We start from the raw sequence: 22,943 nt of genomic DNA on the forward strand, positions 1-22,943 counted from the left end.
ACGATAGAAGTGAGTGAAGAGGCATACCTGAAACCAACGTAAAGTGAATCTTCACTTTTGATCCACGCTTGATGGCACATGGATCGGAGTCACATGGCTCCATTTGGACTGAAGTAACTTGGGCTTTGCTTCCTTAAAGAAGGAGGGGCGCCATCTTTAAAGTCATCTTCCTCGCCGTTCATTATTGTCAGCCGTCATAATCATCACCTCTTAATGCAAAGATAGAGAGAAAGCGAAAAAAAAAAAGCACGGACTTTAGCAAGAACAACTAGACACCGACTCAGCAGCTCTGTGCCATTTACTGCGCTAAGCAGCTTCACTGAAATGAGCCCCTTCCATATTTATAGCAATGACAAGTTATAGCAATCGTAAGGTGTGCTCAAGATCAGTCTGCACTCGAACGCCACTGTGCAACTGCTCGCCAACCTTCCTCACTTATTGACAACTGGCAAAAGCACGACCAAAAGGAGAGAAAAAGGAAAAAGAAGACGGGTTCGCTCCCCTATGCGGGAGGGGAAGAGGGGGAGGGTAGTTCATGTAACTAAACGCCTAAGCAACATGCTCTCATCACCGCCTCGTGGCTGGATGCCACGGCGGCAGCTCCGCTCGCATTTTCGTCTTCTACAATATGTGTAGGCACGATGGCATGGAATGCCGGTCGCCGTCACGTCACTCTGATACAGCAAACGTTCTCAGTACAAGTTGAAACGAGAAGGGGAAAAAATAAAATGTGATTAGACACCGTTTACCTGTAATTACACTGAAGTGCCACTCTCTTTTGAGTTTCTCAGGAGAAGGAAAATAGAGAGGCAATATCCAGTGGATACGATTTCTCACGGCATACTGAGTGTAGTCCTGAAAGTACGCTTTGGAACCTGAATTACGTCATTGCGAATGCAGGTGAACTCCGAAACGCAACGAGGCATGCCAGTCATTTTCGACTTGCTCACGTTTACAGTTATAACGATATTTAATGTATATATGATATATGATAATATAAGGTGCCGAGAACGGGAGGCTTCTACCAAACGTGTAAAGGGAATTAGAGATAACGGCGGCTTATGGGAAGGAGAAAAAAAAAAAAGAAAAGCTACTTCCCCGGTGCTGATGAGGCACGTGTGTCCGAGTGTTTATGTTAGTGACCTGTGTTGTGTGTGCCGAAAGGAAAGAGCCATTGCAGCGCACATGCTCTGGGACTGTGCTAATAAGAATCAGCAAGAAGCTACAACGATGACAACGATCCCGCCGCGGCTCGAGGCCGCAACGAGGTGCTACGATCAAGGTGTCCAAGCCCAGGCCGTCCAGCAGATCTCGGCGGCCCTCGAAAGGCAACGACCGAGCGAAACCGGAGGTAGGCTGCCACCCCAAAAGAGGGGCAGGCGCGGTCGACCAAAGGGAGTAGTGCGGCCACGGCCGGAGTAGAGGCGCCACACGCCGGGAAGATTCCATGGCCGCGTCACGGTGACGCCTGCCTCTCAGGGGGAAGGCTAATCGTTCTGCAGGCATCCCTAATAATGTTGCTCGCACTTCCCCGCTTTTTGCCCTACAGAGTGATATGTTGGTTGTTTTCGGCATTTAGTCCATCCAGTCAAACAAGGACAACTCCAGTGCAGGAAGTCCACGAAGAGTGCACACGTGAGCAGTGTGTGCACAAATGCGATGGCTTGCTCCCGCTGCTCCGAGTACTGACAGGGGCTTTGAAGTGTGCTAACTGTTTAGAATCCCACGGTAAGCTTTCCATGAAAAATCCCCTAACTGTGAAAGGAATGGCGATATTGAAACAGGGGTGAAGGACCATTTGTTCCACCGAGAAGCTGTCGACGTGGTTACAAAATGACGCCGACGACCTTCCCTTCGCCAACATTCATCAAAGACCTCCACGGTTTCTTTTATGCGCATGCCACGTCCGTCATTGTCCCCTCTTTTGCTACCCAGACCAAGCACACTTGAGACCATGGATGACAGTGGCGTAGCCGGAAACTTCGTTCGTGTTGGGGGGGGGGGGGGGGGGGGAGGGCTCACGTTGCAGCTCGGTTTCGTGCTTATAGAATTTGCGGAGGAATAAAATACACGAATAATAACCGCATTGCCACTGCGAAAGATGCTGAAAACGAATTCTTGAACGCTACGTACTGTCAGGACAAGTAAAATATGTATTTTTTCATAAAACATGCGCTCGTATGTTCCAAAAGTTGTGTCCGAAATAACTGATATCAATTCTCCCATGTTTTCTGTCTATTTAACAATTAAAGAAAATATCACACGAATTTTAGAACTATATCATTTCTAAACCAGCAAAGCAGTGCATGCCGCTGATATGAATAATGTAAATACCATGAAATGAACAAGTTGAGGAGAAATGTTTTAATGAAACTTTGTCAGTCAAGAACCTTGCTTACATTTTTGTACATATACAAGCGGCCAGGGAAAAATCACGATGACGCTCTCATTTGTTCCAATGTTTTGCTGAGGAGCAGCTGTCACCTGTCGTGTATTGTAAGCAATTGCACCGAAATTATAGTCGCAACAGAGAGCACATATAAAAAGCAGGAGTTCCGCAAAATATACGAGGGCGAGTCAAATGAAAGTAAGCCAATGCAAATATATGACAAACGGGGTACTTTATTTAAAAATAGTCTCCATCAGCATTTATACCTTTGTGCCACTGACTAACGAGTCGCGTGATTCTCGTCTCACAAAACTACTTAGATTGCTGCTTCAAAAAGTCTCTGACTGACTCTTTCAGGTCATTGCCCGACACGAACCTGGTTCCCATGAGCTGTTTCTTCAATTGCCCCAAAATAAGGAAGTCGCAAGGCGACAGGTCTGGGCTGTATGGCGGATGTTGCAGCGTTTCCCACTTCAACTTTGCCAGTTGTATATTAACCACATCTGCGACGGGGGGATGGACATTGTCGGGGAACAAGATGACCCCATTCCTCAATTTTCCACGTTGTTTGTTCTTGATTGCGACACGCAGCCGATCCGGCGTTTCACAATATGGGAAACAATTGATAATCTCTCCAGGTTTAGCAAATTTTATCAGTAATGGCCCCTGACAATCGGAAAAAAAAGTCAACACCTTTCCTGCGGAAATGACGGCCTTTGCTTTATTTGGGGGTGGTGAATTCGAATGTTTCCACTCTAAGCTTTGCCATCGTGTTTAAGGCTCGTGTTGGTGCCACCATTATTTGTTCCCGGCCACAATTGCAGACAAGAAGTCGTCACCCTCATTGTGATACCGGACCAGACGAGTCAGGGCTGCGCCGAACTTCTCCGTCTTCTGGCGGTGGTTCAAAATCTTGGGCATCCATTGCGAATCCAAGAGCCGATAACCGAGATGTTCATGAATTATGGCGTGAACCAAACCGTGACTGATGTTCACACTCTCTGCTAGTTCACCGATGCTTATCATCCGTTCTTGTCTGATCAGCTCATCAACCTTTGCAATTGTGTTGGGGGTAATTGCACGGTGGCTTTGGCCCGGTCTTGGATCGTATTTGCAACTTTCACGTCCTTGTTTGAACAGTTTGCTCCAGTGCTTCACAGCGGACAATGAAATACAATGTTCAACGTACACGGCAGCCATACGGCGACTAATTTCTTTTCGGGAAAAACCTTCAGCTGTCAAGAACCTCACGAGACCACGCTGTTTAACTTTCGAAGTGTCCATTATGTCACGCAACCAAGTTCAGCCCAGTGTATGAGAGCATTATAGAACCTTTATCCTCACACCTGCGTGTCACTTTTGTAAATGAGAGATGCCTGTGTGCTACGCGCATGCTTCGCAGATAATGAACAGATCCATTATTGCGCGGGGTTGGTTGCCTCACTTCATTTGACTCGCCCTCATACACTAGAAATGCGAAGATACAATGGAATATACAAATAGGAAGATACAGCTTGATAAAGGGCAAAAAAGTGTCACTGGAAACAAAGTTCACTGCACGTATACACAATACCTCGCAATAAGATATGTAAATATACGTAGGAGTTTCCAGGAAATCCATGTATCTAAGAAAAGGCCATGGTGTATAATGCGTCAAACAAGGTGCATAAACATGTTGCGCAATCACAGATCTACAGACCACAGAATCCTTAGGCCCGCCCCTCCTCCCTCCAGTCCCGCTGATGTATCGCTCGCGATGGAAGGCGACACGCTTCCTCCCCACTTTTCTGCCTTGCGCACACAAGACTGAGCCACCATCGTCTCGTTACCCGTGCCCCCCTCCCTCACCCCCACCCTTTCACCTGCACATACAGTCTCCGGCGCTAGGTCACTCTGTTATCGCCCTTGGACTTTATACGGGACATGAAGGCGATGGCGACGGCAGAAACGCGCCTGGACTGCCCATATAATTGCTATCGCAATAATATAATAAGAATAACCGGCAACTGAAGCGTCCCGTGGCCCATTACTTTCCGCAAAACAAGAAGCAACAAAATCGAACTTTCACCATGCGACAATTTGCTGCGCTGCAACGTCTTTTTTTTTTCTTTTTCTGGGGCGGGGTAACCGAAAAAAAAAAAACGCAATGAAAAGCATGTTGGCCATAATCGAATGCCTACTTTGCGCACTTAATGTCGCTACTGAAGGAATATTGAATAAAACGTGAGATGCTTGGTCCACAGGTAACCATACACATACTGCGCGGTATCCTATACTGGCGAGACAAGAAACTTTCCGGAGAGGTTGCGCTCAAGCGGTCGAGTTGCAATGCGTCGAGTCCCCACAGTGATGGTGGCGAACGACCATTGCTTCTTCTTCTCGTGTGCTAGCCAGAAGGCGTTCAAAACTCTGCCAGGTGAAAATCCAATCGCCTAGAGAAAAACGAACGCGCACCGAAGTGCGCCACGCGGTCGTCGGGGCAACACGAGACAAACGCATGCGCTCTGGCTGGCTCTGGCAGACAGCGGGTAGCGAGAACAAGAAAATTGTGAGGACTCAGTGTGTCCTCGCGAATAAGAGTCAAAGTAGAAAAATAAATAAGAAAGTAGTTAACTTTGCTGGCTTTAGTGTCTTGACATGGGTGCTTTGTGCAGGTGCAAAAAAATTGATATTTTTTTCTGTGAAATGATAGCACAAATGAAGCCCCACAACGCTTCCTCTCATCGTACATCGCTGCGTGCTTTGTCAATTTGTCTGATAGTGTGTTGATTTGGCTTGTCTCGTCGTATGTTCCGATGTACGACTTTAGAAAAGGCAATGCACCTATGGCGTCAAATGTTCATAACAACATTAAACCCACAAAGTTCCGTCATTGAAAATCTAAAGCATGACTGTAGAAATCTCAATGCACGTTTCGCATCAAAAGTTTATGAGAACATTATACCCATAAAGTTGCGGAATTGAAACCCACGTGCTCCGTAGACTCCCCGGCCTCCGCGCGATGCCGCGACGAGCCCTCTCGCTATCAAAACGCCCTCGAAACATTGTGCTCGGATGGGGCTCCTTGCGTTATGTGACTCCCGGTGCACGAGCGTTGCCGCGAAATCCAGCCCGAGTTTGCGATGTACGCGTTGATATGTCTTTTCGAGCGTGAAAAAGACATTCTAGACAAAATCCAGAATGATTTCCGGCGCAAGGGGTTGCTTTGGTCGGCGGTGCATGGAGAGCACAAACAAATTTCACGGTTCCCCATGGACGAGGATGCCAAGGACAAAAATGCTAAAAACAATGATGCCACGGACGAGGAAGCTGCGGAGAGCGCGGCAGCTGATTCTTGGTCTATGCTTCCATGGCACCATATTCATGCTCTGACTTACAAGGCGCTGTGACACTGTGGAATTGCCCATCAGATCCAGAGAAATTGGCATAACAATGACCTACCGGTTATCGTCATGCGTCAGTCACTGGTTGATGCTCTTCGCATGCTTTTTTACTAAGCTGCAGACACCGTTATCTGAAAACGCCTTACAAGCACTTTACACCACTCATCGAGTGTTTGTATGCATTCAGTAGGCATCATGGCGTTCGTTAAACGAAGATCCTTTAAGAATAGTGTTGCGCTTCGGTGACAAAGAAAGCGACGAGAAGATTCCTGCAAAACCTCGAGTCGACAACTCTCTGCGACCGTTAAAACACCTGCGGCGCATCTCCAAGTGTGCGTGCAATCAGTGAACTTTCTCTCCCCTCTCTCTTTTCGACCTTATATCCCCTTCTTCACCCCAGTGCTGCGTAGCAAACCGGGCGTGAATCTGGTTAACCTTCCTCTCTTTGCTCTCTTCCGTCTCTCTCTCCCTCTCTCCCTCTACAAGGTGAGATACGTCTAGTTGTGCCCGCAATTTTACGTCGAAAGAAAGACAGTCCAGTTTTCTTTTCTTGTACAAAAGAGGTACGGTGCACCACAGCGTATAGAAGAGGGACTTATCTACGTGAGCTTCGAAGCCATGAAGAGCCAGGAATAAAAATTAAAAAAAAAAAGAGTTAGAAGAAAATTATGCAGGTCCAACCCACATGCTGGAATCTATGGTAAGCGAGGCTTTCGTAAAGCCATTAATGAAATGCTACAAATTTGCCTATGCTATTCCCGCGCCTTTGTCGTAAAATAAACTGGCGTGTGGATTTGCTCTCGCGTACCCGTCCCACGCAGTGTGAGAAATCTTATATATGCTTTTGTTTCTTCCTTATTTCTTGTTTATTTTAAATATACAGCGCCCGTTTCTTTGCTGATCACCCGCTATGGGCATTTGCCCTATCACCGTCCGCTTCTTGGTCAACTCCCGCTGTGGGTACGTGCCATTGTACGGAAATCATCATCACCATAATCAACACGCGGACACATATCTTGGCCGATCCCCCGCTGTGGGTGTTTGCCATAGGACGTGAATTATAAGTCTCATATTCCTGTTTCGGGAATATTTCAATTGGCTCAGTCGCACCATGTTCGAAAGATTTCTAGATTATCTCCAAGTACACACAGATGCACCAGTGCACAGCCATGGTCAAGGCGCTTCTGCAGTTTTTTGCTGCCCTTCGACTCAAGGACGACGCATATTTCATATACCTAATCCAGCGTCGTCAACAACTGCGGAGCTATCAGCGATTAATGTTACACTGAAACACGTGCAAGAGGAGTTAACCGCATCGAAGATAGCCCTCTTTACGGACTCCCGTGCTTCCCTTATCAGATTACAGCGCAGTCAGGCTGATTTCCCAGCTGTGCGCAGCGTTGCTGACCCTGCCAAGAAAATTGCTTCACTTGGGGTATCTCTCGTTGCATTGCCCAATGGATACTTTCATACGTAGGGATCGCCGGAAATGAAGAGGCTGACCGGCTCTCTTCAACTTGCGCTCAGAACAAGTGTGTCTGCCCTGCAATTTTGTGCAATCTTGATAACGCTCGTCCACTGATCCGTCGACACCTACTCAAGCCGCACATGGAACATTCCCACCTCGTATTTGCGGTCGAGGCTTGCCTCGTCGCGCTAGGGTATAGCTTCTCAAGCTAAGGGTTGGCGGTGTGAACGTGCGCGAACGTTTATACAAACAAAAAACGTGTGGCCAGTCCATCGTGCAGGTCTTGCTGTTGCTGCGAGACGCTTCAACACCTGATATTGAGTGTCCCGCTTTTATTGCGCAGAGCACGTGGCCAGTGAGGGATTATCACCTCCTTGGCCTGCGGTGCACGACACTCGACAAATGTTTGTATCACAGTGGTTGTCAGTCTCAACGCCATCAGGCGCATCGCGCTGTTCCTACTTTTCTAAAAGAAAAGAGCTCAGCTTCACGTTTACGCTACGGAAGACTAGATCTTTCAGTCCCGTCGTGGGATTAGCCGGGTGCGCGTTTTATTGCGCTTTGCTGGACCAAATAAAAGTTTATTCACTCACTCACTCACTCACTCACTCACTCACTCACTCACTCACTCACTCACTCACTCACTCACTCACTCACTCACTCACTCACTCACTCACTCACTCACTCACTCACTCACTCACTCACTCACTCACTCACTCACTCACTCACTCACTCACTCACTCACTCACTCACTCACTCACTCACTCACTCACTCACTTTTACAGCCTATTTCTATTTTCGGGTGACGGGACCTCAAACACTATTTATTATTTTTTGACATTCTTTAGTGGCATGACCTGCAGTTACCGGCCCTACTGGGCGTGACCTGTACTGTGTGTGTTCTGTGTTATTCTTTGAGATTTGTTATCTTCCTCTTTCTTTCCTTTGCCCTCCCTTTCTTCCTATTTTCCATTTCTATGTTTCTGTCCCTTCCTTTCTAAAGCGTAGGCAGGTGCTATGCCCCTTCTTGGGGCAGTTGACAACCTACTCCTCGCTTTCCTTTTCCTGTCTAGTGTATATATGTTTTTAAAACAAATAATACATAGTAATTATAAGCTTCCTCAACACGCGGCGATCATCTCAAAGCGTTAGTTGGCCTTGAAACATATGTACCTCTCGCTTCTGTGCCAACCCCCCTTCGTGGTGGGTATGTGCCTTTACATATAAATCATCGTCATCATAATCAAGAAATGGACACGCGGTCTTGGCCAATCCAAGCTCATATCAATATTTGAAAGCATAAGCTGCAGTATTCTCTAAACATGGTCGACTTCAGATCTGACGTGTTGTTGTTGTGGCTGCTGCTAGCGTCGACGATCGCTCTTAGGAATATCATTGGTATTCTTGTCTCCTAACTCTCGGGCTATTGACCACGAACTTTTTGTTGCAGCGGCCAGTGGTAGATGTATTTCCATATGATCATTTCCAATGAAATAGTATCACATCCAGTGACGGAGAGCATTTAAATGACTGTTTGGGTTAACGAGGAAATCAGTCACCCATCAGTACGCAGGAAACGTGCGCCGAGCCATACTTCTTTTTTGCCATTGCAGGTCTCTATACATCACAAACCTAGTTTATGTCTCCATCTCCCAGCGATCTTCATTTAGCCTTGTAATGCATCACTCAATTCTATGCTATGCCTGAAATGGCATTATATCATTGCACTACCTAGTTTTTTGGCGTCGTATTTCCATTCTCTTCGCATCAATTCTGTAATGTCACTGGAAATAAAAGAAAAAATCGCTAGGGGAATAAACGGCTAAGGAAGGTTACACAGAGAAACATTATTTATGTCAACACATTTCCAATGCAAACACCGAAATCTGTTATTATTAGTTCGCCCCTCAAATTTTCTGCTAATATTAAATAATCAATGTAGCATTAAGATAATAATCGCCATAAACAATCTTCGAATGCGGTAGCAACATTGGCTTATTTCTCAAGTTTGTCGGCGGACACAGTATGCCTCTGCAGTACATTAGCGGACATTTATATCTTTGTAATTCGAAGCGAGAAACTTTACAACACGAAGGATGTTGAAAACGGGGCTACAAGAACGGCTGCGGCGAATGACCGAAACAGATTTCACAAGAGCAAGCAGGCGTTGAGCGGACGACAGAAAGACGCCGCCCAAATATTCTCGACTTTACCACGGGATTAACTTTAGAATGCTTTCCGACAAGTCGCAAAGAGCACGTATCGTGTAACACATTGTATACAGTCCGCCTATAAGCGGTACTATAAGCTACTAAAGAATGCTGTCTCGACCCGGACACTCGTGGCGTCTGTATGCGACCTGATGGAAGCGCCGTACTATGTGCCACCGTTCCAATTTCACTTTAGCATGCCTGCTTTCATTGTATGAACAATGTATCCTTTACGAAACGTGAGATAGACAATGAGAATAACGGAATCCTGGGGGGGGGGGCAATTTAGCTCGCGCGGCTTACCACAGTCTTCATACACGATGTCTTTACGCTGTCCGAAGGCCGAGCCGAAGAGTAGCAATACAGCAACGAAGTGAACCATGATATGCTGTGTGCTTGTCTGCCCGGGAAGAGTACGAGGTTGATATGTTCTTGTATGCAACGTCAGTCGGGAAGATGTAACAGCAGGCATGGCCTTAAATAGTGCCGCGGTGATGCCGACTACGCGAGCTCACATGACCCCATTAATGTCGACCGGAGGCCTTGCAGTGTGTAATGCGAATGCAGCGGCTTTAACCTTTATCTCGGCCTTGTCGCCTCATTTTGGCGTTGTCCACAACATTGCCAGGTAACGATATAGAAAGGGAAAGAGAAAACAAGCACCTTCCGTATTTCCGAACGCGATATCTAGACTATGTTCAGTCAAGGACGCTGCGCGGGAGATTATATCGAGGTTCTCCTGAAGCTTGCCAACATTTCAAACGTGATCCAAGTAAACCAGTCGGTCGAGGACTATGTTCTGAAGGGCACGTTGGGCGAACGCCACCCTGTGAATTATTCTGTGCAGTAAAAACAGAAGAGCTCTGACTGCGTAACCATAAACGCTTTTAATATATGCGGGCGTGTTTATCAGCATATCTTAAGGGTTCTGGGCTGTCAGTAGCAAATTTTTAGCACTCTTTCCGCTTTTCTAACAATACTATTTATAAATTGTGTGAATTTACTGAAAAACGATGTAAGAGAACTTGGTAAATCCTCACCTACCCTTGATATCAATATTATGTAAGCTGCTTCTATTGTATTTTCCATAAGCATAAAGACTTTCCATGTCTTACAACTAGTGCAAAGGTGTCACAATATGCATAGCACTGCGTAACTAATTATGACGTGTCCTATACGATGAAGTACAAATGTATGTACTTAACACGAAGCAACACTAGAGAGCTTCGTACCTAAAGTTGCCACAGACCGTCTGTGTGCTTTCATGTGAGAAGTCAACGGTCTTCCTTTCTTTTTTTTTTCTTGGCCGCTGATATTACTTTTCTTGCACCCTACTACAATGCTTGATTACCTTTGTAACCACCAAGGAAGCACGTAAATCCAAGAGGAAACAGTGAAATATTTCTGAAGTTAGTGTTTCAAATGTAAAGTACATACCACCGAATAGGGTTATTTTCTTATGTTCAATCATTTGGTCCTCTTTAGCATCCTAATATATTTCCAATGTATAAAATGTGTTACGTTCTTTCACGCGCTGAATACTGGGGCATATTCTCAAGTTCAATGCAATAGCAGGAAGCAAGCGTTTGTAGCCTCTGTAACTGATCCCCTAGTTAAACCTCTGTCAGCCTAGCTTAGCCACAGCTGATAATCTGCCACCTTTCAAAGGGAAGTTAGTATTCGTTCTTTGCGAAGCCCAAAAGCCCCAGAGCTAAAGGATATATAAGAGAAATGGTTGAACAAGCCATTAGCATACAGATGTAGCAGAATTCTTGCTGACGCCTCACGGGAATTCTCCTAGCACAAACAAACTAAAGCTTCTTTAGAGAAGCTGTTGAATTTCAGCGCATAATTTCGCAGAAATATATAGGCTGTCAAAGACAAAGCTATACCGGAGAGTACACACTCCCCATGAGGCCACGGGAATGTTCTAGACTCCGCGAGGCATTCGCAGTAAAAAAAAAAAAAAAAAAAATGAAAAGAAAAAAAAGTGCTGGAATACGTCTCCCATTGGCCATATAAGCTTGCTTGGCATGCGTGCAACCGCAAGATAGGAGCGAATACACGCATACGGTACGGCGCAAGGGCAATTTCATATCCTTGACCTGTCCAGCACAGGGGTTTTCAAATTAGACGTCACTCATACTATATTATCACTCGTGAAGGCTGATGTACCTGAACCAACTTACGCCCACTCAGTCGCGAGGCCCTTGAATCAATGCGGCGAAGCATGGGTGACGGTGTCTGCAGCGCCAGCGCACTAATGTTCGAAGCTGAACGTTTCGCAATGGTCCCCACAGTAAGCGAATGACCAACGATAATACGTATTTGCTTCAAGCTATTACAACGCACGGAAAAAGTACGTTACAAGCCTCGTTCCTGGAAAGAACAAATATATCTCAACTGAGCCCACCCGTGAGGGATCGGGTGGAAAATCAACAATCAGATATTGACCGACCGGACACTTTACTGAATCAGAAATATGACAAGTCGCTGTTTAAGTGTAGTTGCTAAATAAAGAAGGAAGAGCTAAACACTCTGATACTGATTCACTTCGTAAACAGAAAGTTAGGATAGCTTGGAATACATTTTTAGCCCCGCTTTTATTTCAAACACCGTATAAGCTGATCGAGCCGTTTGGACAAAGCGTAATAAGCTCCGAAAGCGCTTACATGTCCTTTGAAGCAGTGTCCAAAGCTTCGCCTGTCGCCCACCCAGTCACCGTCTACGATATTCGGCGGAACAGAGCTTCGCAGAGCGCACCGGTATCATGTACGTCCATTGTAAACACAGAGGCAACGCACGCAGTTGAGGCAAGCAATGGTCGCCACGTGATCAAACATGGCAGCGCCCGCGGGATCGCCGGGAAAAGGGTCAGTCCTGATTCAAACAGGCCACCGCCCCCTCTGTCTAATGAAAAGCTACTATTACGTGATGGCGATAACTATTCTAAGATTGCCTAGCAAGACATATAATTCAGTCGCACAGAGAGATTATTTGTAGAACAATTATTTACATTTTGTTTCCCAGTACCGTAACAGTGTTTTTCGTTTTCGAATGCGGCTGCTGTTTTCTGCGTAATGGCCACTTAAAAACCTTGCAGGAACTTGACGCATTCTTGTCTTTTACGGTGTTCTCGTTTAGCTCCCATTACTGCGTATTGACCAATTTCGAAATCAGCACAACTAGAAGATCTCGATTCAGTTGCATATTACGGGACCTTCGTATGCGTGTAAGTAATTTAGTCTGATACACGTCACGAATATAAACTTGTCGTATTTTTTTCCCTTGCATCGAAAAGATTCCCCAGTAAACACCCCAAATCGTGTTTTCATCGCGTAGGGTAAATAGCAAGACAACAAAAGGACAGCGGGCCTTTGAAGGTATGCAATAAAGAACGTCCAATTGGAATTGTATAACCTGTTTGTAAATAAGTTTTATTAAAGTGAAAATTTCGGTGGTTCTAGAGAACAACGTGGACGTGTATTGTCCATCCATTGCTGTAGCAGTGGGCCCAACGCGATGCTTCAGGCAAATTATTTGGGCCTGCATTTTTATGCGATGACCACATTGTTCTTGATGCAAATGCTGACGCCTTTGTCCCCCACAAGCTTGAGGTGGACTTGGCTTTTCATCTGCGAAGATAAAAAATTCACAGACGATTATGATACTCCGTAATTCGAAATTTGAGGGCAGCTCTATATAATCTGCATATCATAGCGATCGCTAATAAAGACGAATACATGGGAAGAGGACACGAAACGATGACACGGATTGTATGCCCTTGTCATCGTTTTGTGTTCTCTGTGCCTGTCTTCGTCTTTATGAGGGGTCAATACGATATGCAGTAAAGATCAACTATATAGGCTGAACTCAAGTTCTTCTCTATACGTGTTTTCATTTCGCGATATGTTGGTTGAAGTATACAATCGTCTCGTGCGGCACGTTCCAAACGGAGCGATGTGTGACGCATCTGCCTCGATAACCGGGAGATCGCGAGAGGCAGGGCTTGGGTGACGCGTGGGTGCGACTCACAGCAGCCGACGCATGCAAACAGACCTCCGCTCACGCTATGCTTCGTTTCCATAGAGACGACGCACGCTACTGTGTAGCCACATCGTAGTCATCGTCGCCACACAGCCAGTCTTGCGGGGTACTACGCTGCGACCCCTGGCGGGCTATAGAGAAAGCGCATATTGCTACACGTACAAGGAAAAGGCGCCGCGAGCATTCACAGCAACCACCGCGGCGCCGAAGCACAATCGGAAAGGGCGCAACGCGATTGCTACATTTCGTCTACAGCTTGGTTGTACATCCACTTTCACAGGGCGGAATAGTGGCGGATTTTTTAAAATGCGCAGGCATTTCTATGGCTACCCAACGAGGAAGCCTGTCCGTCACGTAAGAGGAATCACTATAAAGAAAATACTGCATAAAACAGAGGCGTTGTCGATATATGTGGTGATGGTGGAATAAAATTCAGCTCTAGAAACACATGCAGAGCCGACTTGGTGCGTTTTAGACATCCTGATTTTGCCACCATTTGAAGCTATTTTCTAAACACGTGCTGGTGTGTCTAACGGATTCTTTTCACAACTGAGGCCGCAAGTGGTTGTAGCCTCTATAGAGAAACCAACGCAGGTCATTAATAAGTCACTTCATTATTGCACACAGCGCTGGTAGGACCCGTAATCGACGAGGACACGCAGCATTGTCTGTGTAGAACGTAGTTAAGATGCCGCGTTCTCGGTTTTTATATCCCCTAAATTATGCATACCTTTTTGTTTCTTATTTCCACCCTAACTTTCAGTTCTTTTTCTGGGTGAATGTACAGGGTGCCCATAAATGTTATTTATTTATTCAAGTCACGTCCCAGGCTCCAAGCACCGGAGCATTGTGTGAGGGGGGGGGGGGGGAGATTACACAGATAGGGGCAAAGTCAGGAGCTTGAGTGACATGATTATACAACGCTTATTGACGGTTACTACCCATGACTAAAACGCAACAACATCTTTATGCAATAGTTAATGACGCCTTAGTAACTAGAAAATATGGCGGTTACTTGGGCTCTAAAAACTAGCAGCCTATTGACTGTTAGTGCCGATCCGTAAAACTCAAGGGCGTGTTTATACAATAGTTAATGACACGTTAGTAACTAGAAAATGTGGCGCTTACTTCGGCCCTAAAACAAGCAGAATCACGAATGTTGACGATGTGTTCCGGAAGGCTGTTCCAGTGGATGATCGCCTGCAGCAAGGCGGATGAATTATATGGTACGGTTATACCAGAAATGCGTTGGAAGTTTTAACGGTTGTTTAAACGACGTGATGAGCGGTAAGGTTGCACAAGAGGCAGCGTTGAATGACTGGCAATAGATACTATTTTGTGAAACAGGCACATTAGTGCGATTATTCGCCGTGATTGCAATGATTACCATGATTTCTAGATTAAGTATTAATTATATTTATGATCGTAATGTGGTGTTTTTTATTACAGTGTACAAAGGGACCCACAATGGTTCTGTCCAGCTGTCTCTCGTTCAACTCTTTCGCCACGAGGAGCGCTGTGTAGATACATCGCAAAAATGGCTTCCCCCCAGGAGAAAGCTCAGTGTGTTGTGTGGCTATCAGAAACCAAATTATCGATTACTATTCAACGAAAGTTTAGGTCCCATAATGGAAAGAAAGCGCCCGATGTGAAGTTAATCAGAACAAAGAAGAAACTTTTTTTTAGCAACAGGTCGGTTCACGAACGGGCACGCAGCGGCAGAACATGTGTTTCGGAGGTGACTGCGCAGCCATTTCAAACAGCATTGACGAGGTCGCCACAGAAATCGACTAGACGAGCTAGCACGTGAGCTCCAGGTGCCAGGGAGTACACTGCATAAAGTGGTTCGCAAACCTCTTCAATTGTATGCGTACAAGGTCCAGGTTGTACAGGCATTTATAACCGGAATATCGCCGAAAATGTGAATAATTTGCAAAGCACATGCTGAACTGTTTGCAGGAGGTCAATGATTTCTTGAAGCATATGTGTTTTTTTCGATGAGGCTAGATTTCGTGCTCATTTAAGCGCCATAATGTCCGGATCTGGGGATCAGAAAATCCTCATGTCGTACGAGAACATATTCGGGACAGTCCGAAGGTTAACGTGTGGCGTGCGTTAATGTGTGATCGAGTGACTGGCCCATTTTGCCCCCTTGAAAGCAATGCAAGTGGATATGTTTACCTAGATATGTTGGTGAATTATGCCATTTTCCAGCTACAGGATATGCAAAGCACTATCATCTATCAGCAAGGTGGCGCTCCCCGTCATTGGTCTCTAGAAGTCTGCTCTTTTCTTAATGAAACTTTCCCCAACAGGTGGATTGGCAGAGACAGCCCAATTCCATGGCCTCTGAGATCACACGACATTATCCGCTTATATTCCCTTCTTTGGGGTTTTGTGAAAGATGTTGCGTACAAAACAGCAGTTCCTGATATTGTGACATTGCAACAACACATCAGAGATGCCATTGGCACAATCGCAGAAGACATGTTGCAGAATGTGTGGCAAGAGATTGAATACCGGCTTAATATTTTGCCTGTTACTAGGGGTGCACATGTTGAAGTGTATTACCTGCACGTTCATGCAAGGTTTAAAACTTAATGAGTACATGCATATGTGCCATAACGCATGTTTCATTTACTGTATCATATTAAGAGATACATTGTTTTCATATCAGGGTAAGCATTGATGGACACCCTGCATATATTTTTACACAAAGGCTTAATGAACTTTCTTTCAATGGATAGCTTTCGTGTGGTACCTACCGGTTCAAATATCTAGTTAACTAAGTTTGTTGTTGCTGAGACGTGCCAAATGATCGCACATCCAACTTTTCAACACTGTAGTTGCATCCAATACACACTATAACAAAGTTTTCGAGAAGCGGCGTATACCAATGGCACAACGACATACAGTGATATGACTGTCTACAAATTAGAGTGCATTTCACATTCGAACCCAAATTGAAACATAATTTGTGACATTAGTCTGATAGAATTTGCAAACTAATAATATAGAAAAATGACTAGGTAGATATGACTCCTCATTTCCGTCAGTGAAGTTGGCCCGTTTATCAAACGCTGTGGTCGCATTGCGGAGACAGCATGGAGCCGGTCCACAGGTCCCTTAACACCTCGGCGTACCACCCTCCCCCATCTCTTTCCCCACTTTAATTTTACATCGAAATGGCAGTCGAATGCACGCAAATAAGAAAACAAGTGAACTTTGATTGCACGGCAAACTGGCGCGTGACCGCCATCTCGGTGGGCTGCTTACATCGGAGTGTCTAAGCTCGCAGCTGCGCGCTGATTGTCGGATCAGCTCTTTGGTAAATTTGGCTTCATTGACTTTTTTTGGTAAATCCAGAGTTCGGAAAAGTAGATTCGGCATTCATTTTTCAGTCTTTTAAACCAGGAACGTTAGACTCTATAACTACATATGTATGTATGTATGTATGTATGTATGTATGTATGTATGTATGTATGTATGTATGTATGTATGTATGTATGTATGTATGTATGTATGTATGTATGTATGTATGTATGTATGTATGTATGTATGTATGTATGTATGTATGTATGTATGTATGTATGTATGTATGTATGTATGTATGTATGTATGTATGTATGTATGTATGTATGTATGTATGTATGTATGTATGTATGTATGTATGTATGTACAGAGTCGTCAACTCACGGGAGGAGCAAACCACGGCACATCCACTTCCAAAATTCCATTGTACGTATTTCCCTTGGCGATGGGGCACTCAATAACCTTGCACATGTTTCTCTCCAGACCGGGGATTGGTAGCAGGACGCCGAACACATCCATGGTGGCGTCGAGCCTAGCGGTGTCACTGTCTTGGTCTGCAGAAGGCGTGTAAGGTAGAAGTGGAGAACGAGAAAGCTTATTAGCAGTCCATGAGTGAAGACGTGCAATGAACTCTACAATATATAAATGTAATTAAAATATTTGTTGTAAGCACGGGAAGGCAAAGATGCCCTTTCATATTGTTACGCGAAGGACGAGTCAGTAAGACGGGTAACTGTTTTCAGATTATATTTACAACAGCGGTTGAAGCGCTGACCGGTTAGATTCACAGCGCGAGCCCAGTTCGTTCTTCCTTGTCTTTTCTCGAGTGATGGCGCCCACGCGCCTCATTCAAGCAATCAAATACCACACGCGTGTAGCATAATCTCCCGGCGGCAGAAGCGACGTCCCGGAGCGCCTAAATGTCATCACTGGGAGGGTGATACTGCTTCAGTCGTGTAACGCGCACGATATCACTCGACTGGGAAGCAGATGAGGTCTCAGAGGCGATCTCGTAGGTGACGGGAGTCACAGCACGAAGCACTCCGTATGGGTCTGTGTAACGAGACAGCAGTTTTTCCGACAGGCCGACCTGATGCGACGGAGACCATAGAAGCACCAAAGAACCAGGCGGGAAGTGTATGTCTTGGTGTCGCCGGTCGTACAAACGCCTTTGACTCTCTTGGGATTTCAGAAGGCGTTCACGGGCAATTTCCCTTGCGTGGGCACAGCAGGCGATGGCGTCAAGTGCATATTCACTGGTCGGCACCGCGTGAACAGGGAGGGTTGTGTCGAGGGACAGTGCTGGTTCTCGGCCGCAGAGAAGGAAAAATGGGGAATAACCGGCTTCGTCGTGGTGCGAGGAATTATAAGCAAATATGACAAACGGTAGAGCGAGGTCCCTGTCAGTGTGGTCTGAAGAGACATATTTCGCGAGCATGTCTGTGAGAGTGCGATTGAGATGCTCCGTGAGGCCATTCGTTTGCGAATGGTATTACGAGGATAGCTTGTGCGTCGTGGCACAGGACTGCAGGATGTCCGCGATAACTTTTGATAGAAATGTCGGGCCATGGTCTGCGAGAAGTTGTCGCGGAGCTCCATGTAATAAAATCAAGTCGCGTAGAAGAAAATCGGCGACATCTGTGGCGCAGCTTGTAGGAAGAGCTCGGGTGATGGCGTAGCGCGTGGCGTAATTCGTCGCCACAGCGATCCACCTGTACCCAGAGGTAGAAAAAGGAAAAGGGCCAAGTAAATCCAAACCAACCCGAAAGAACGGTTCCGCGGGAATATCGAGTGGTTGAAGGTACCCAGCAGGGTGCGTCGATGGTGTCTTGCGTCGCTGGCATTTCTCTCACGCAGCTACGTATCTTCGAACGGAGCGAGCACGCCCTGGCCAAAAGAAGCGTCGGCGGATCCGGTCGTAGATACGTTACACACCCAGGTGACCGGCAGTGGGGAAGTCGTGAAGTTCGTGGAGAACAGCCGAGCGAAGGTGTTTAGCGATCATAAGGAGTAATGCAGGGCCGTCAGGGTGAACGCTGTGGCGGTAGAGTACGCCGTTTTGAAGTGTGAATAAGCAAAGGCAACTGTCGGAAAATGGCGATTCCACGTGGTCAATGATGATACGCAAGGATGGGTCGCGGCGCTGCTCGTCGGCGACATGGAGCAGTGGAAAAACAGAGAGAACACAGGCGTCGGGGTTAGTAGCAGACGTAAAGGTCGCGTCTTCGTCTGAGTAGAGAAGAAGGTAATCTGAGTCCTGGTTTTGGCGTCCTCCCTTGTAAGTCACTGTGTAGGGATATTCTTGTAGTCGGAGGGCCGAACGACCGAGCCGGCCAGTAGGATCCTTGAGCGACGAAAGCCAACAGAACGCATGATGGTCTGTGATTACTGAGAAGGGGTTGCCTTATAAATATGGGCGGAACTTGAAACAGCCCAAACGAGAGCAAGACATTCGCGCACGGTAATCGAATAGTTGCGCTCTGCGGTGTTCAGGAGCCGGTTAGCGTAGGCTATAACGCGGTCGTGTCCATGTTGGCGTTGCGATAAGACGGCGTCGATCCCATAACCACTGGCATCGGTTCGGACCTCTGTAGGTGCGGACGGGCCAAAGTGGGCGAAGAACGCTAGATTGGTGAGAATCGTGATAAGGAGTGAAAACGCGGCAGCCTGAGGGGAACCCCACGCAAAAGGCACGTCTTTCTTCCTATGTTCAGTGAGTGGTCGAGCGGTTGCTGCGAAATCTTTCACGAACCTTCGGAAATAAGAACAGAGCCCCACAAAACTCCAGAAGTATTTGACAAACTGGGGTACAGAAAAAGCCGTTACTGCTTGAACCTGCTCCGGGTCGGGTTGTGCTCCGGAAGCATCGACGAGATGGTCTAGCACTGTACTCTGTCGGCGTCCGAAGTGGCACTTCGATGAGTTTAAATGGAGCCCAGCCTTGCGGAAGACGTCAAGGATAGCTGCGACGCGCTCAAGGTGCGTCTCAAATGCAGGAGAAAACACAAGGATGTCGTCGCGGTAACAAAGGCAAGTTGACCATTTGAAATCTTGAAGCAGAGAGTCGATCATCCGTTCGAACGTGGCGGGGGCATTGCATAAACCGAAGGGCATAACCTTGAATTGGTAGAGGCCATCTGGAGTGACGAAAGTAGTCTTTTCTTGGTCTTTCTCATCGACGGAAATCTTCCAATAACCAGATCGATGGTCGATGGACGAAAAGTATTCGGCACCGTGAAGACAATCAAGAGCGTCGTCGATTCGTGGTAAAGGGTAAACATCCCTTTCAGTAATTCGGTTTAGGTGGCGGTAATCAACGCAGAAACGCCACGTGCCGTCTTTCTTTTCGACGAGCACGACCGGCGACGCCAAAGGACTCGACGAGGGCTCAACAATGCCTCTGGCCAGCATCTTGTTTACTTCCTGCTGAATAACTTGCCGCTCTGCCGTGGACACGCGATACGGTCAGCGGTGAATGGGAACAGCATCACCGGTGCTTATACGATGCTTAACAAGGAACCTCTGACCAAGTGGTCGATTGTCAGTGTCAGATATGTCGCGGTAGGAAAGCAAAAGGCGATATAGGGCGGCTGCTTGGTCAGGTGCGTGGTCCGGAGCGACCGTGGGACTTTATGGGCCGTCGAGGTTCAAGGTATCCTGCGGGTGATCAGGAGGATCTGGAGACGCGTCGGCTGCAAAAGCAGATACGTGGTCGTCTATCATTGACCGGAGCGTGGCCACCGCTATGCCTTCAAGTAACACTTGCTTCGTCAAGCCAAAATTCATAATGCGCAGACACATCCGATTAGCGGCAAGGGTTACGACGGAGGGTGGCACAGAGATGTAGCGCTCCAGGAGGACATCACGAATAGGTGCGACGACATAGTCGCCATCAGGCACGGTTGCCGTCGAGGCCAATTCGACGAAGGTTAGTGCTTTTGGAGGCAAGCGAACAAACGCTGTAGCGCGAAGGGTGTTCGGTTGTTCGGGGCGCACGCCTAAAAGAAAAGGAAGCTCGAGGCACAGCGTATCCGAGGAACAGTCAATGAGGGCAGAATGCGTCGTCATAAAGTCGAGCCCGCAGATTCGGTCATGAGGGCAACTGGTCAGCACGGTGAACAGGACTGGAGCTTGGCGGCCAGCAATTCCTTTGCGAGCAGTGCAAATACCCCTGACCGCAACAGTGGCGCCCTTGGCGACGCGTACGGCTCGACTGATGGCAGGCGTAAGAACTTTTTTGAGGTGACGACATAGGTTAGCGTTTATTATGGACACTTGGGCTTCAGTATCAATTAATGCCGTCAACGGAACACCATCTACGTCTAATTCAATTAGGTTCGTGTTGGTGAGGAGCGTCACCGGAAGATTTGGGCAGGACGAACGTGATGCAGCACTACCTCCAAGAGCTGCATGGCCTAGTTTTCCGTCCGTCGGTTTGGCGAGGAAAAACGGCGAGGTTGGGGTGACGGGGAGCGACGGCGTTGAGGCGACGGCGATCGCAGGGAGGAGCGGCTGTCAGGGGCATCAGAAGTAGGGTACAGACGGCGAGGTGAGTAACGGCGAGCGTCGGCGTATGGGCGAGGAGCAAGGATGAGCTCCACTACGGCGGCATCCAGGTGGTGCGGCAGTGGCCAACGTACATGACCAACGGGGTGGCAGCGGAAGCAGTTCGGTCATCGTCTACGAAGCGCATCCAATCTTTCCAAATACAATGAACCAACTTGCCCAACAACGCATTCTGCTGTAACGTACGTTGTGGTTGGCGCCGCAGCGGTAGATGGTGACGGGGTGGTTCCATCGGAAGCCACTTCATTTCATTTTATTACCGGCTCAGAAAACGACGGTGCGGCCGCTTCGGAGCTCCGTGGCGAGGACGGGGAACGTTCCACCTTCACCACAATGTTACGCGAAGGACGAGTCAGTAAGACAGGCAACTATTTACAGGTTATGTAAGTGGCGCCGGTCCTGTCGTTTGTGTTCTTCTTCCTGAGTCCTGGTCTTCTGCGCCTTGCCTTTACTACTTACAGGTTATATTCACAACAGCGGTTGCAGCGCTGACTGGTTAGATTCACAGCGCGAGCCCAGTTTGTTCCTCCTCCTCTTTTCTCGAGTGATAGCGCCCACGCCCCTCATTCAAACAATCAAATACCACACGCGTGTAGCAATATTAATAAAAGAAGCGTCTTGAGTCAGTTTGGATTCACTGCATCGCCTTTAGCCAGCAGGTAGCACAATTTCACGTCTGGTTTAGTCATACAAAATGTCTTGCAATTGTTGGCTTCTTCCATCTGTGTTGCAAATGCGAAGAGTATGAAGTCCTTGGTTATTCTTTACGCACTGTTTACATGCTAAGTTGGTAATCATAATGACAGATGAGTTATGCGCTACGCGAACTTCCAATTTACCGCACATTTTGTGGAATTTGTCGCGGACTGCGCTCGTCAAGGCGCCACTACTTGTCAAAATTGGGATTGCACCCAATTAGCCCTCTCGACTACAATCTGTGTATCTATGATCCACACGGTAGATTCCTGCTGCACTTGATTGAACATAGACTATATCTGTACATATCGTTTCACGTGTTTTATGCCACAGAGCAAGCTTTTAATTACAACGATAGAAGTATGAGTGAAGTGGCATACCTGAAACCAATGTAAAGTGAATCTTCAGTTTTGTTCCCCGCTTAATGACACATGGATCGGAGTCGCACGGTTCCAGCTGGACTGAAGTAAGTTGGGCTTTGCTTCCTGAAAAAAGGAGGGGCGCCATCTTTAACGTCACCTTCGTCGCCGTTCATTACCGCTACCTGTCATAATAGTCGCCACTTAATGTCTAGTAGAGAGAAAGTGAGAAAAAGGAGGAAAAAAAAAACAAGGATCTTAGCTAGAAAAAATAGACGCCGACTCAGCAGCTCCGTACCAGTGACTGAGCTGAGCAGCTTAAATGAAATGCACGCTATCACGTGACCTAGCAACAGTACTTAGACAACGGAATAGATGTTTACGTAAGGTGTGCTCGAGATTTGTCCTCACTTGAACGCCACTCTGCAATGGCTCAGTAACAACTGTCACGCGTGACAATGGTTACGCATATGCATACGCGCAATACGCGTATTGACAGCTAGGAAAAGCACG

General features: G+C 46.9%; 2 protein-coding genes across 2 annotated transcripts in view; both read right to left on the bottom strand.

Annotated features, from left to right (window-relative positions):
• Positions 1-104, bottom strand: part of LOC142573988 (mite group 2 allergen-like Ixo r 2) — a 14,929-nt gene extending 14,825 nt beyond the window's left edge. The window contains exon 1 of the mRNA XM_075683188.1: positions 28-104. Coding sequence (XP_075539303.1) covers positions 28-103 — 76 coding nt within the window. The 5' untranslated portion in view covers position 104. The remainder of the gene's footprint in view (positions 1-27) is intronic.
• Positions 105-13,004: 12,900 nt separating this feature from the next.
• LOC142574558 (mite group 2 allergen-like Ixo r 2) lies at positions 13,005-22,535 on the bottom strand. The gene is made up of 3 exons (XM_075683611.1): positions 22,452-22,535; positions 17,194-17,363; positions 13,005-13,085 (listed from the first exon to the last, which is right to left on the bottom strand). The coding sequence occupies exons 2-3, from the start codon at positions 17,326-17,328 to the stop codon at positions 13,005-13,007; spliced, it is 216 nt and encodes a 71-aa protein (XP_075539726.1). The 5' UTR covers positions 17,329-17,363; positions 22,452-22,535.
• Between the last annotated feature and the right edge of the window lie 408 nt (positions 22,536-22,943).

This window comes from Dermacentor variabilis, chromosome 3, assembly GCF_050947875.1.
Source record: "Dermacentor variabilis isolate Ectoservices chromosome 3, ASM5094787v1, whole genome shotgun sequence".
In the NCBI taxonomy this organism is placed as follows: domain Eukaryota; kingdom Metazoa; phylum Arthropoda; class Arachnida; order Ixodida; family Ixodidae; genus Dermacentor; species Dermacentor variabilis.